The 15,768-nt window shown below is 52.7% G+C and overlaps 3 protein-coding genes across 3 annotated transcripts; 1 reads left to right on the top strand and 2 right to left on the bottom strand.

Moving 5' to 3' along the window:
* The first annotated feature begins 482 nt into the window (after positions 1 to 482).
* VOLCADRAFT_108643 (uncharacterized protein) lies at positions 483 to 4,578 on the top strand. The gene is made up of 7 exons (XM_002959470.1): positions 483 to 641; positions 853 to 945; positions 1,187 to 1,263; positions 2,150 to 2,201; positions 2,763 to 2,818; positions 3,429 to 3,546; positions 4,207 to 4,578. Exons 1-7 carry the CDS (start codon positions 492 to 494, stop codon positions 4,309 to 4,311), a joined length of 651 nt encoding a protein of 216 aa, XP_002959516.1. The 5' UTR covers positions 483 to 491; the 3' UTR covers positions 4,312 to 4,578.
* A 671-nt stretch (positions 4,579 to 5,249) lies between these two features.
* Positions 5,250 to 7,343, bottom strand: nuo11 (NADH:ubiquinone oxidoreductase subunit 4L). The gene is made up of 2 exons (XM_002959469.1): positions 7,218 to 7,343; positions 5,250 to 7,121 (listed from the first exon to the last, which is right to left on the bottom strand). The coding sequence occupies exons 1-2, from the start codon at positions 7,303 to 7,305 to the stop codon at positions 6,535 to 6,537; spliced, it is 675 nt and encodes a 224-aa protein (XP_002959515.1). The 5' UTR covers positions 7,306 to 7,343; the 3' UTR covers positions 5,250 to 6,534.
* Positions 7,344 to 14,220: 6,877 nt separating this feature from the next.
* VOLCADRAFT_100996 (uncharacterized protein) lies at positions 14,221 to 15,768 on the bottom strand (the record flags this gene model as incomplete). The annotated part of the gene is made up of 4 exons (XM_002959468.1): positions 14,221 to 14,343; positions 14,945 to 15,048; positions 15,274 to 15,307; positions 15,488 to 15,768. Coding segments are annotated over 4 exons (542 nt in total), but the record flags the coding sequence as incomplete, so codon positions are not given.

Genomic DNA, 15,768 nt, shown 5'->3' with positions numbered 1-15,768 from the left:
ACAAAACGGGGGGCACATCCGACTGATCCGACTAATGTATCAATCCGCTTCTCACCATCTCCTCTTCATTTGCTACCACCCGGTCTGCTGCTACCGGGTAACCCGGCGGAAGGCAGCCCAACACCACCTAAGTGCTCGCGCTTGCCACCTGCGCCCCTTTACGCAAACACAATGTCGCCCCCATTCCCACCCACATACGTGATATACCAGATCCCGGATCACCCCCACCTCGGTCGGTGCTATTCCTCGTTTGGCTGTTTTCGCGTCGTTCGGTAGTCGAAATGAATCCAACCCCTTTTGCTACCTTCGCGCCGCCTTCGCCCCCTTCGGCTTGCTGCCGTTACCTTTGCTACTGCTGCCGCTGCCGCTATTGTTGCCACTGCTGCTGCTGCCGCGACTACCTCGATTGCCGTCACAGCGGCTACTGCTGCTACTGATCTGCCGCTATTGTTGTCGGCGCCCTCAACCCTCCATCGACCGCCCAGGTTTACATGGATGTGACCATCAATGGGGAGCCAGCGGGCCGTTTCACCATCGAGCTGTTCAGTGACGTACCTGCCGGTGCATCACGCTTCGCCGAGTTGGCGGCTGGTCGGCAGGGAGTGGACTATCGCCTGTCGAAGTTTAATGGCATCCTGCCGGTGGGTGGGTGGTAGTGGCTGGTTGTGGCTGGTAGTGGGTGATTGCGACTGCGACCGCGGGCTGTGGTTTGCCAGAGGGAGATGACTCTTCGTGCCTCAGCCCATCATTGTCATCTCACACCATCACGCTATCACAGACCCGCGCTGTCATATACCTCCGTTCCTTATTCGCAGTACGACGTCCACCCTCCATTCCTCCCTCCTTCCACAGACGTATATTCGCAACGACGGTATCAGCCGCCTGTCGTACAGCGCCACGGAGGTATCGCCCATCTCCTCGGTTGACTCCTTGGAAGCCGTGGAGGTGAGGGAGGGGCGAGTGCCGGGGAGGCACAGGTGCTGGCAGTTGGGTGGGTGTATGGGTTGAGGGTCCATATGGTGGTGGTGGGGTGGGTGTGTAATGAACTTACACAACATTGTCCTGCTTAATAATGCGTCATTGCTGTCCAGTGCTGCTGCTGTCGAAGCTGCTCTTTGAAGCTACTGTTTGAAGCTGCTGTTTGAAGCTGTTGCTGATGGCATGTTGTCGGCGTTAATGCAAGCAGGCAGAGCTCCAGCAGCAAACACGGCGCCACACTCAGTCCGGTTTGGTATCCCTCATCGTGCGGGAGAAGGAGGCCAGGTGGGTGACAGACATACATATATACGTAACAAACCCTTTTTGGGGGAAAGGAAAAGATGATGTCCAGCGGTGACCCCGGGGCTGGCCATGTTTGAACGCCGGAACAGAGGGTCCCGCCATCATGGGAGAGGCGTGTCGGCTGGTCCCCGCTGGATCGTCCATTTACCAGTTACCTTAGGTTCACACCCCAACGGCCACCTATACCATTGGCATGTGCCTGTGTTCGTTGCATTACACATGGTTTCCTCTCCTCTCATTTCTTCGACGGGGTCTTGAGCGGCTGATAGTCGCTACTCGTCTCGCAGATCTCGGCAACACGGTTGGCCTCGATTGCGACTAGGACGTCTAGTGCGCGCATACAACCGGCTCCTGCCGTCATAAAACGCACTGAATCTTTTGGTGAGGCAGCTGGTTTCTCAAATTTCTCTGAGAGATAATTTTGAGTGTCTTACTCAGAGCGAGGAACATTTGCATAAGGCTTCGCGACCTGCCTGCAAGGCATCGATACAAAGTCCCTCACTTGACTCCGATCCCTCGCTCCCTGAGTCGGTTTCCATGAGTGCATGTTCACCACATGACATCCTCGCGTACCTTTGACGCCAGCTTCCCTGACTAACTTGAGCCATCTTCATGTCATAGTACTGAACTCGGTTATCCTCATCTCCCTTCCCTTCCTTCGCCTACCCCTGCCCCTCCCCGTGCTCCTATCCCTGCCCCTATCCCTGCCCCTACCCCTGCCCCTATCCCTGCCCCTAACCCTGCTCCTATCCCTGCCCCTCCCCCTGCCCCTATCCCTGCCCCTCCCCCTGCCCCTACCCCTGCCCCTACCCCTGCTCCTAACACCGTCCCCCCTCCCCTTCTCCTATCCCATCCCCGGGGCACTTAGGCCCGTCAAGGAACGCCTGGTGGCGCGTGACGGTAAACTGATTACTGTGCTGGTGGGTGCTGGCTGAAGGGGAGGGAAGGGGAAACACACAGCGCCGAATTAAAGCACACGGCGTACCGGGTTTAATCACACGGTGCCGGGGAAAAACACAGTGTCATCTCTCTGGGTCCTTCTGGAAGGGGACTTCACAGGTTCGAGTTCGCACGCAGGGCGACGAGCTGTGTCTGGGGGGAAGGTCATCCACTTCCTGAGGGATAACTGCGAAGGAAATGGGAAGGGCAAAGTGTGTCCTTTGCGGATGGACGCATCGATCCCAGGTAGCGGGTTGCCGGTATGGCGGGCCCCCGTACAGATTCGTGCTTTTGATCGACTGTTTGCTCCTTACCTTGTGTCTATCAAGTCATCGCACACATATCATTTCCTTTCCTTCCTTTCCTCGTTCCCCTACTTCCCCCGGGAGGCTGTAGAAACGCCGGAATGCATATGTTACTGCATTGACGGTATGATTGGCGAAAGCCTTTTCTTGGCTTTCGCGAAGTCGCAGCCTGTCTGAAAACCCTCCGCCCGCCCTCCCCTGCCTCCCTTCACCCGTATCCTCCCTCGCCGCCCTCAGGAACAGGCTGGCGAGGCGCCCAACGGCACGCAGTTTACCATCACCACGGCCCCCAGGTGGGACCGGTGGGGAGGCACATTGAGCTCTTAATGCCAGACACTCGACGAGGACCAAGTTGACTTGGTTTTGCCTCCCCAACTGAACGAAATGGCCCTTGGGTAGGGTGAAACGTGTACCACTGTTCGTCTCTAGTGCAGTGCATGGCCAGCTGGCCCGCTGGCTCTACTCTTCGTGAGTCTGTGAAACCTGCACCACGACGTTGGGTGGGGGATGGACTGCGATACCCAGGATGCAGGCCCCCAGGCTATCACCCCCAGCTAACCCAGGCTTATCACACAGGAAAACGTCTAAGGGACTTCATCTTAGCAAGGTGTAGAGAATGTGTGAAACACAGATCGACGCACAGGTACACACAGAGATACAAGCACGTGTTTGTTTTTTGTTTCGGTTGTAAGTTGCTGTGGCTGTGGCGCGTGGTGTTCTGTAATTCGTGAAGCTGTCTGGAGCCAACACGCCAGTCCGTAATCATAAACTTTTTGCTAGTTTTTATTGCTGGAATGTTGCGGCTGCGGCTAACGTTCCTATCACTGCGCATGCGCTGTTGCTGCTACTGCTACTGCTGCTGTTGCACCGTTTTCTTGTACTTCACAATGTTTTGCCATGCAGTCCCGAGCTCGACACTACGAACCTCATCATTGGCCGACTGGTTGATGGCGACAATCTGCTGAAGCGTATTGCGGCTTTGCCTGTGAACAAGCCACGAAACGACAACCCCTACTTCCAGGTGCGACACCTTCCCACCCCCTTTTACCGAAACGCCCCTACGACCCTGAATGCCACAAAATCTACAGCAGCTCACCCATACACCGGCATACTCATACATACAAAGAGGCGATGCAACTGCGCGCAACAGCATATCACGGGGCTGTTAAGGTGTGTCCCGATGGTGGGGATAATTGCTCTTGGACGCCGCGTGTGGTGATGTGTCTAACAGAGCGGTTTCCAGTTCAGCAGTAATTGAGGGGACAGGATCGGAAAGAAGAGCGTGTTTATGAGTTGAGGTGCCGTGCACATACAAGTAAAGCCGCCGCCAGGTATTTGCTGCACAGCGACCACAGGCACCCTTGCGTCCTCCATACTAGCCTTTGCACTTCAACATGACAGATGATTCAAGGACTTGTTTTGCCCCTAGCTTGCGCATAAATGCTGTCCCCACGCCAATATCCTCTGACTGTATCGTACATAGACACGGATTGATCCATGCTGGATGGTGGCGGTGAATGCTCTCGGCCTTGTCGGTCCGACTCCTGATGTGATTCTCAGTAGTCTGAGCACTTCATGAATCGCAATGCCGTTACGGCACTGTGGACCAAAATTGGTATCTTTGCCTGTTACTTGACGGTTGGCTGGCCCCTCGGGTTCTTTCCGGGGTTGCCCCCTGCAGGCGGGGAAAGCTATAGGTGATAAGCGAGCAGTGACTGCGGAGCGGGCTTTCTACCGGCCTTTCCAGAAAGTGGTGGTTGCCAACTGTACCCTGTCCTCATCCTGATTCGGCTCTTCTCCACTCACTGGGACTTCCAGGGCAATCGGATGCATCTTTCCATTTCTGTTCAAGCACTTACGTTTATGTGTAGCTGATGAGTTGATGGGGAGCTATACATATACTTAGGTCTTACTTTTAGTAAGACTGGACCATTTCCGGTTTGAGTTCAAATTTATGCGACTCCTGGACCTATTTCCTCGGATAGTTTTGCCCGCTGTTCGGCCGGCAAGACATTGCATAGGCTTAAAAAGCTTATCTTGTAAAAATATCTACAATTTCCTAAAACCCTGAATCTTTATTAGAGACCTTGCTCATTTGCGCTTTTATGCTGTAAAACATAATGGATTTTTAAACATTTTTTATTTTCAGGGAAGGGATCCAGTCGCGCAGGCGAAAAGAACAAAGAGTTCAAGAAGCCTGCAGCGATACCGGCATCTGCTCAGAATCATAGCACTGCTGCTTATCAATCATTACGTGGTCATATTTTTAATGCTCAAATTATCATCATGCTCATTTAAAGCAAACATTGGCCCCGTTTGGATCTACTTCGTGAGCGTCGCCAATTTTGACATTCCTGAGAGCCTGTGAATTGATTTGCGCTCTTTTGCGCCGCTCGTGAAGTTACTTGCAGCGGTACGAGTTTTGGCATCCACATTTGTTTGTTGTGGAATAGGAGCATCATTGTCGTTGTTGTCAACATGACGGTTTTATCGGTTATGCCACAACCGTCGGCGCCGGTTGGCAGCTGGTTGAAAAATATTGGGCACCGGGATGCTGTGCCCCTCATACCCGTTCGCAGCAATTTACTAGTTGGCGTCTCTCTGGGGCAACTGCTCAGCACTTCCCATAGATTATTGCGTATGCAGTTGTGCCGAAAAATGCAGCCGAGAGGAGCAGAGCGCTGTGAGCATGTGCGCGTCCCACACGTCAAACGCATGTGATGACCCGAGGCCATGAATACAACAGACTTGACATGCACAGTGTTTTTGGATAATGCTTGGTGTGGTTAGCAGCGGTGATCGTTCAGATTCTTGACTCAGAAGATTGTTGTATCAGCCGTACTGGCCAGCAACGTACGTTTCGGCCCCCACAACCACGATCCATTGTGACGCCGCTTATACCAGGAATTACGTCAGCAGCACCTGATGGACAAGTGCTGCAAAACGCGGGAAAATGACAGCTCGCAAGTGCATAGCTCTCTGAACAGAAAGTCTTTACTCGGACGCAAATCACAGCACTTGGTTGTGCTGCGTGTCTCGTTTCAAATGCAGCGCACTAAGCATTTGAAAGGTTGCTCGATTGAAAGCAAGAACCGCATAGGTGCTGTAAGCTTGATGGCCATCCAAGGCGCGACGACCCGCACATGTGCTGCCCACGACCACGCCATTTCCATTACACCCAAGGAAGCAAAATGAGCCAAGCCGGACTCCACGAACTCAAGGCAATGCAAACCGCCGTTGTGCGGCCCGATAGCGCATTTCAGATTACGGCACCCAGAGCTGTGCCAAGCACAGCTTGTAGCGGCATGGAAAAAGTCGTGGGATGCATGCAGCTTTTTGCGAAACGTGGCATTCAAGCCGGATGTGCACGCGTGTGTGCGCTAATGTCCGTAAAGAGTGTACGAGGGTACACAGACAAGACAACCACTAGCCGGAAGCAATCCTTACACGCCCAGCCTAAATGCCGAGAGATAAAACAAATTGCACCACGTCCCACGAAGCAGCAAGTTAGGGTTTCGACCTTTGCTATTGGCAACCCACACTTTGCATGTCCAGGATTACTCCAATCCAAGAGGAAACACTGGTAGGAAGGAGCCAGAAACAGCCCCTGTGCCCATCACATACGGCGCCCTCAGCAATAGAAGGGGTAACCCCAGGTCCCGGCCATGTCCTGTTCTCATTAAACTTGATTGAGCTGCTGCCATAGGCGCCGCGCCCGCAACGGAAGCACTGCAACTTGGCTTTTGCTACACCACCTGTCCCTGTCACATCCCTGGTAGTCAAACTCCGGGTGCAGTGCAGCGCCGGCACACCATAGATCCACGCAATATTACCCCGCATAACATGAACCCAAAAGTCCCGTTCCTCTATGCGACCGAGCATCCCAGAGGGGAATGCGGCACGGGCTCTGTAGCCCAACGCCTTTCCTGCATCAGATCGAAACCCAGCTGGACAGTACTCCCGCTCCGCGCGAGCAAGTCTTCCCACCTATAGAGCCCAATCATGCTCCTCACTTGAGCAGGTTTAGGGCCTCTACGTCTGTCGCTGAGCGCATGTGGAAGTACGCCACGCACAGCGCCAGCCCGATTGCCGTCTCGCAAGCGGCAATGGTGGTAATCGTAATCGACATAATAGCTCCGGTGATGTCGTTCAGATATGCCGCTGTGAAGAGGAAGTTCATGTTGCACGCCAACATGACGGTCTCAGCACTGAGCAAAAGGATAATGAGATTCCGCCTGAACGCCACGGCACCCACGATGCCTGCCCAGAACATCATATTGGTTGTGTACATAAAAGTAGTTCCAAATATCTCTCCTTCCGTGTAGTATGAGCGAACCGGTGCTGCGGTGCCCATGCCCGGCACCGGTACCAGTGGACGCCGTAGGCTGCTCAGCGCGCCCACACGTCTCCGGCCAGCCATAGTCAGGATAGGTGCAGCTGCAAAACTCCCAGCTGAGCTTCCGAGACCAACAGGCAATGGCCGGTTGACGAAATTTGCAAGCTGCAAAAGCGAGGAGCCCGGTGAAATAGAACTTCCAGCACGTTGCTCGTCATCATCCTTGCTGCTGATCGCTGTAAAGCTGCAGCTGTTGATGCCTGGGGCAATCAAGGCGAGGCATAAACCTAATTGAGCTAGACAAGCATAGTCATTACGCATTTGCAAAATGCATCAAATCAGATCATTTGGCTTACCCGATGGAAGTGCGCTTGTCGTCTTAGGAAGAAGGCTGGAGGTACCCGGAAATGGAAGCAGGCGCCTGAGAAGCTGCGTCCGCGCCATTTGCAACACGCCAGCAGCTAGGAGCAAGGACTGCACAGCTGCTAACGATATATACAATGTTAAGACAAAGGGCCTGTGCCACACGCAACATTCCTGAGGCAATACGGCAGGTACGGCAGTGTACTCGCTCTACACAGACTTGACACTAGCCAGCCTCCTAGGCACCTGTTGAAGTACTTTATGTAGTGCAGAGTTCTAAAAACCTGTTTAACCTCTGAATCCTTGCAGTTGTGCACAACTTGTCTTATGGCTTCGTGCAGAAAGGCTCAAATGATTTTGCTGCCCTATAATGTCATTTATGGTATCCGGGCTGGGAGTTTCCCTCCGTTTGGTCCCGTGTTTGCCTTTGCTTGCGCGTACGCTTACGCCACGATGGGCTACATACCGGTAGTGCTCTCCACGGCTCTTAGCCTTGATATACCGCATGGGTCAAGACCTTCCCTCTATTCAGCCCTAACTTTGCTTTTTATTTTAAGCGCTTTGCCAATCCCGCGTTTGACTGAGCTCTGGCAAGGGCGCGAAGTCCGCCGCCCATGTTGGTTACCTGTCACCGTTGACGCCATTCACGACCGCTCAGTGTTAACAAGGTTCCCTGCCTTTCCAAGGAACCACTTTCATTTCCTTGAAGTTCGCATTTGGACATCTAGATGAAGTAGTAAGGCATGCAAGTATTGCTCTGTGCTCAGTGGCAAAGCCTGTAGCAAGCCGTTATAGCACACACGTGTCTACGACTTACGTCGCTTCCAGACTCCAAACCTAGAATGTAGCTAGCTATGTATCTTGTGTCATAAATGCCCGTATTACGATTTTTCCGGTGTCCTGTCCATTTCGTCCATTTCCTGCATCTGCATCTCCTCAGCGCGTTCGTGATTACAATGGATTATTAAAGCGCGTGAGCACGCCAGGTGATGCCCTGTATGAAAGGGATAACAGACAAAAGGGATAACAGAACGTAGCGGACGTTCGGAAATCAGGGAAACCGGAAATGGCATGTCATGTCCCAACACGTTGATATGACTTAATTAACATCCAGGAGGTCGTTGCAAATGTTACACACGTTCACGGAAATATTCTTGTGGCAACGACCGTTATGAACAACCTTATAAAAGAACATTACATCACATGAGACGATATCAGAAATGTGAGTTAGGCTCCGAACAAATCAACACCCAAACGTTGCCGTAGAGGTTTTAATCGACTAAAACCCGCATTTGCATAAAACACAAGTATACAAACATACACGCAAAGCACCCTCTGGGATGGGAGCTTGCAGACAGCCATCCGAATGCGCAATGCAAGTCAATATCGAACTGCAACACAAATCACACATCGCCCACGTAAGTGAAAAACACAACACCGCGCATTCGCGGATTGAGAAAACTATCAAGAACGGCAAGTTTGATGCGCAAGGTATATTAACTCGCGCTCCGCAGCACAGTACAGCACAGCAGGACGCTTCACTACTAGAAGAAACTGCACACACGACCAAACTCAACCCCACTAGAGCATCATGAAACCGGCATTTTCGTGGGTTGAGATTGGCGCGTGGGTGAATTAAGGTGCCCTTAATGAAGTGTAATCCAAGAAGGCCCAACCACGGGACGAAGTAACAGGTAACGACCAACCGCCACCATCGTCACAGTTGTCGCTCTCATAACATCGCAACACTGCCTCCACAACCACCATGCAGCACCATCACGAATCATCGCCACCATTCCTAATCACCACAAATCATCGCCACCATCCCCAATCCACCGACTGAAACAAAACCCGCCTAAACGTTCTAGCCCTCCTGCCCGCTGGCGTTGTGAATGTCCCCTTTCCCGTATGCCGCTACATGAAATACGAGGTCAAACAAGCACAACAGACAACCACGCGGCCGACAGCTAGCTTCCTCGACCGGTAGCCACCGGCAGCCAAGAAGGATCACCAAAACACCTCCTCCATGATCCTCCACATGGTAACACGTCCCAAGCAAGTGTAGCTCAAGAAGCTGTCGTACAAGGCAAGCAGCAGTAGCATGAAATCTGTTATTGTCGGTTGGTTAGGTAGCTTCATGCAACTCTTGCTATTCCGGTAATAGACGTCTTGAATCCGTATCATATATTGAAACCTTATTATTTAGCTTATTTATCTCTTTATATGTCTGAATATGCCGTACACAGCCAGCACAGCCTAGCTCAGCCTGTCCTCACCGCCTGCTGTGCGTGACGTCGGTGACATGCGTGACGTCAAGTTAGGGAAAACCAATATGACAGCATATGCACATTGCACCGAGTCGTAGACACGCGTACTCGCGCATAATAAAGCGCCCCGCATCTACAGGGTCCATGCGTAGGAGTTGCACATGCACGTCCGGAGCTGAACCGGCAGCAGGCGGCTCCAACAGACAGACAGCCCCTTCAAGTAGATTCCTGTATGTCTTTCCTCTTTAGGCTTCGCCCTTACATATGCAATGCGCAGCATCCTCCCTTACAGATCTCCCGCCGTACAAACCTCCCTCAGGATGAAACGGACAGAAAGGGCCCAAGCTGCTCCAGGAAGGGCCAGTGAGACCTGCTGTGTGCCATGTGTGACCGGATGCGACGCCAAAAAAAACTTCCAATGCCTCTCCCATTTTCTAACCGACAGGGCTGCCAAACTGCCAAATTAAGAGCCCCTAACGGTCGTACTGCGTGATGCTACTGCGGCCGACATCATGACATGCCGACAAGCCGACGGCAAAGGCAGGCAAGAGGACACTGAGAAAATGAAGCAACCTCAAGTGCCTTGTTGAGGTCGTGGGCGGGTCGTGTGGGATTGGACCATCGATCGGCTCATACGCGAGAATGCCAGGGGCCCTGCATACTTAAGTTGTGCCACCATCCGGATTTCAAGCTGTCAAGTTTGGCGAGTTGAAGCCTACCACAACCTCATCCAGAAGCAACATCCAAGCCAAACCAAGTCAAGCAACGCGACAGACCTGCGTCACATTCAGCTGAAACCCGGGGAGAAACCCCTTCAACCCCCGGCAACCCACACACCGTGCCGCATATCCTATGATGGGAGATGTGTCTTACAGCGTAACGTGAGATGCACGTGTCTATGTGAACATATATATATATGTCATATATGCCACACGAGGACAAATGGCAGCGGGTAATTAATTTCAACCTCAGCTCCGTCCAAGCCTGCGGTTCAACCACAGGAAGGGACCCCTCCATCGAGGGGACACTACGGCACGTACAGCCAGCACGGCACTTGTACTCTTCACGCCGCCGCCGTACCTGCTGTACCGCTGCTATCGCCGCTGCCAAACTTGCCGTCGCCACCTCAACTGGGTGTCACAGCCCTCCTCAGACTGACAGAAAGACTTAGAGGAATTGTACATAATTTGTTCCGGAGTGCACGGAAACGCAAACAGCAACAGCATTTAGAAAAAAACACGAATAACGACGACAGGATTATTAAGCAGCCCCTCGCAGAAATGCGATGCTGCAAGGACAAGCGACCACAATACAGCGTTATTAATAGGAATAATGAACATGTCACCAGCAAAATAGCACCAAGACCGCTCCCGTTAGATTAGTTGGACAGGGGAAACAGGCCCTTAAATGGATGGCGGAGGACGTTGGAATTTTTTTTAAATTATGATGTTTTAGCGTATTTACCCTGGTTCGTGCTGTGTGGCGATGGGCGACGGGGCATGGCGCCCGTACGTGCTTTGTTTTCTAAGATGAATATGGAGGAGGGACGCAGCAATGCAAGGATGAATTCATCTATCTCAATGTACGATGTCGTGGATATAGTGTAACGGATGGATCAACGAAAGGGGTGTAAGCGTGCAAACATGGCGGAATTCTAGTAGGTGTTCCGGGATTATGCCGAACAACGGCCTCGCAACGGCCTCGCAACAGAAAAAACAACCCAGTAAACAGACAACCTGTTCTCCGCAGCCTCTCACCTCGGATGCTCCAAGGATGGATTTTTATTACGGCCCCGATTACTGCCAGCTCCATGTAACTACTAGTAAATCCAAATTCTCATCTCAGGTATAAAAATCTTCCTTCAGTACTTTATTGCCATGCACAACAAAGGAGTTTGCAGTACTTTGCGTGCATTGGTCATCCACAGAAAAAAAAGGGATCACCACTTTCACCCCCTCTCGGACCATTCTGTCCATCGCACCTCACCTCACCTCACCTCGCCTCACCTCACCGCAACTCGCTCTATTCTGCTTCCTCTCCGCTTTCTCTCCCTGCTGCGCAAGTCGCACGTGACTCCTCAACACAGACCCATCGTCCCCTTCGCAGGTTGCTAAAATGCACTCTCTCGCAACATGGCTGCAAAACTGCCACATTAATGGGGCGAGCCCTAGCTTGGCCACACTCGATACAGCTCGCCATGCTTAGGATGAAGACCCTCAATTAGAACACACCAAGGGGGACCCTTCCCACTGCTTTTTACTCGCTATCTCCTAATTAGGACCATGGGATCGTTATCTAACTGTCCACCTTGAAATGTGGCCAGCTAGGAACAACCTCACGGCTGCATCGCCCATCGTATAGCCGTTTCCCTTCCCTACGAGAACCGCGGCATAGGGGCGCCGAAAGTCCGCCGACATGGACTTCAGTACGGCCACCAGAGGGCTTGTGCCTGAGTTCCGCAATTCAGAGCCGCGGGTCGGTCAGGCTGCAGACGAGAAAAGCACTATGAAAACGGCAAAAGGCGTTCCGATCTCTGACGAACGCCGCAATGAAAGTAGTTCACGCTTTCCAGTACATAGTACATACAAGCGATAGTACAAATGAACAAAAAAACATCCATAAAAACGGCTTTTCCCTTGTCTTGCCTTCTTTTCGCATGCATAGACAAGACTTTTATTAGCGCACGCAGGCGCATGCGGATCTTCGCATGCGAGATCCGAGAGTACAATTAATGTCTCCTTGCCTTCGTTTCACCCTTTGCAGCAGAGGACGCCGGCATCTACACAACGCCTTACCACGTCATGGTTGCTATTGTGCACATTAAAGTCACGCAGACGGAGCTGATTGTTCATGTACTTGTTACCGCACGAAATGGATAGAGCGTCGCGGCTTATACGCTAATAAGCAGCCATTCTGGAGCATCGAGCAAAAAGGCTGATGGCTGGGTAACTAGCAAAGCAGGAATCCTTATTCAACTGCCGCCGGCGCCATCGCCGCCATACCGCCGCGACAGGCGGGTGCACACACGGAGGAAGACGAGGACGAGGAGCATTGCCAGGGAAACGCGCGGATTCGTAAAAACACTCATGCGTGCATCCACGCGCGGATTAACGCGGACTTGGGCGCGAAAACGGTTTTCGGTGAAACGGCAATTCGAAGGCTCGTCAGCGCCTGACATCGCGCCGGAGACCAATTACTAATGAAGTATCGCGGAATCACCTCCGCAGCCAATCACAGACGCAGCAGCAGCTAACCATGAAATGATAGCCCACACTGCTAGGATCAGCTCTGTGCTGGAATCACACAAAAACGTGTGCAGAATGCATCATTTTTTATTCTTTGGGATTCGATCTACTAGTTCTTCCAACTACTACGAGTATTTCTACAACTACATCATCATCCTCATCATCAATCATCATCATTCCCCGTAATATTATCAGAAGCTCTCAGAAAGTTCAGGCATCCTGCCTTGCCAGTCACAAGCCGCTTGCTTGCTGGGCACTGCACCAGGACTACACAGCCTAACGGGCTCTTAAAGATCTGTGTGAAGATCTGTGGTAACAAAAGCTAAGTCCCATGGGGAAACCTAGGTACCTCTCGATAGTTGCCTGACGGCTTAAACGCACTGCATCAGGACGACCGAGAGTCAGATGGATAATAACTTGCTCTCTTGCATCGTGTTCAGTGCTTTTCACTTACGCTGCGTGCTACGCGCTGTGGATCGCACAACGACCCACTTTGCTGGACATCTGCTGGCGCATTTTCTGCAGCGGAACCGCGGCTCAGCTGCCTCTCAAGAGGTCGGCGTTCCCTCCAGCAGCTGCTGAAGACAGATGACGACAGACGCAGCCACAGGGCGCCGCGCGGGGTCCCGGCACCAGCAAGCCTGAGCCAGCGCCCTGAAGCGACACACATTACAGACGTAACGGCGAAACGCCAGGCATAAAATGTGATGCATAAAATGTGATAAAACGACATGGCAGATGATGGAAAACAGAACCCGAAAAGGATAAAAGCATGGGCATAGCGGGGACTTTTTTGCGGAGCGGGAGATTAAGACCCAGACTGATGGTTGAAATGATATGGGTTTTATCAAGGCTGTAGGAAGGTACCGATCATCGGGTGTCAAGTCTCGTGATATGCCTAGGAAGACACCGCATTATCGTTGCTCCAGCTGGGGCCACTCTCAACGTACAAGGGCAGCCGCGGGGGCGTCATCGCGCACTCAGAAACCACACCAGATCCAATTCGAACCCAGATCAAGATTAGATAATCGGCCTCGACACCAATCGCTTAATCATGGCTACAGAAAGGTACCGATCGATGCATGATGTAGCCGATAATACGCCTAGTATACAACACCAGGGCAAAAGGGGATCGAGGCCGCACTCGAAACCCTAAGCAGAGGCAACTCTCCATCCAACAGATTTCCCATGAGCACATACGTATACACACACATACATATATACACACACATATATACACACACATATATATACACACGCAGAGCAGGAGCTCTTGCTCACCGGTAAGCTGGTGGACAATGCGAAGGGAACTTCGGCCGCACTCCCTCTATCACGCGAGCGGCCAGCCCCTGGAGCAGATTACGGGTGTACGGAATGCGAGGGAGAGGAGGGGCTGAGAACCTTATAAATGAACGGAAGAAGGAATAGCGACGACTTTAAACTGTTTGTGTCTACGTATATGTGTGTATGCGCGTGTTTGTTTGTTACAGGGGCTGCGGGTGTCCCAACCAAGAGACGAAGGTCCTCGACGGGCTGAGCAGGAGGGGAAAATGAATGTCGCAACGTAGTGCAATGTGGTAGTGTACATCGCCCTCCTCCACGGTGGCCTTGTGTGGCGGGAGGATGTGAAGGGGGGGAGGTGAGGTGTGTGTCCGAGGCAGGTGCCTAACGAGGCAACACCGGGGTCCAGCGGTCCCGGGCTCCAGGACCGAGAGCTCAACTGTTGGGAGGGAAAGAGCTGTCCTTGGGAGAGAGCACGAGCACGAGCACCGACGTGTCGTTGAGATGCTGGGAGGTACACCAACAAAAAGGGAACCAGTGTGGCTTCAGCGAGAGACTTCTTGTCTCCATCTTTCCGCAGAACTTCTTGTCGACAGCATGGTGTGTCCCAAAATATTAGATGAGATGAGGGGTAGGACAGAAATCGAAATCCTCTCGACCTTTTTCCGGTTTGTTCGATTCGGCTGCACGATTAGGGATTGGAGCAGGCAAGGGACCCAGACGCCGCGGCTGTGTCCCATTGGGGAACCTTTTGCACTACGAAACTGCACATACATACATACTTAAGACACCCGGACCTCGGGATGACGAGATCACGCCAGCATACTCAAAACGGGGAACAGGGTTGGAGTTGGGGTAGTTGATTTTGGTTTTGCCGTGCAACCTTGCAGTACTGTCACACTACTAATGATGCCGTACAACTCGTACCTCAAAGTTGGGTGCGAACTCCGCATAGGGTGGCTTGCGTGTGAAGACCTCCCACATCACGATGCCGAACGCGTAAATGTCCACTGACGCATCCAGCTTGCGATCTGGGGGGTTAGTAGTCCGGGGAAGGGGGGGTGAGGAAATGCATGGGACAGGGGAGTGTGTGTGTGTGTGTGTGTGCGGGGGGAGAACGGGAGGTGTTGCTGAGGGGAGAATGATGCCAGGGAAGCCATTACAACGAGTCAGTGGACCGCATCTGTATGCAAGGGGAAATAACTGAAGGACAGGGAGACCTGCCTTTAACAATACATATGTCCGTACATCCGTACCTGGTTCAAAGCACTCGGGTGCCAAATGGGTGACCTGTGGAGGCGTGTGTACGGCAGGCGGGCAGTGGGAGGCACGACACATCATGGACTCGTCCAGGTCGGCAACTACCTAACCACCAACTGCCTGACTAATGGACTGATGAGCAATGAAGAACACATACCACCAACCCACCAATCACCCCCCGAAACACACAACCCAACCAACCCCCCTTACCGTGCCCGCCGCATCTGCATTTCGCATCCACGGCCGGTGTCCACTCGAGCTCGGCCTCGTCGCCGCCGTGCTGCCTCCACTTCCACCACTTGCCGAGGCCCCCCCACCCGCCCTCCTGCCCTCCCTGCCGGCATCCCCCTCCGGCTCTTGCTGCTCGGCGTCCTGCTCCGCTCCGCCCTCCTCCTCCCTCTCCGTCCGCAGCAAGTTGACCAGCCCGAAGTCGGACAGCTTGCACGTGAAGCCCCGTGGGTCGCTGGAGGACGACTTGAGCAGTACGTTGC

Source organism: Volvox carteri, assembly GCF_000143455.1.
Source record: "Volvox carteri f. nagariensis unplaced genomic scaffold VOLCAscaffold_276, whole genome shotgun sequence".
In the NCBI taxonomy this organism is placed as follows: Eukaryota; Viridiplantae; Chlorophyta; class Chlorophyceae; order Chlamydomonadales; family Volvocaceae; genus Volvox; species Volvox carteri.
Note: the sequence above shows the minus strand (reverse complement) of the source record. Positions and strands in the feature narration are given on the sequence as shown.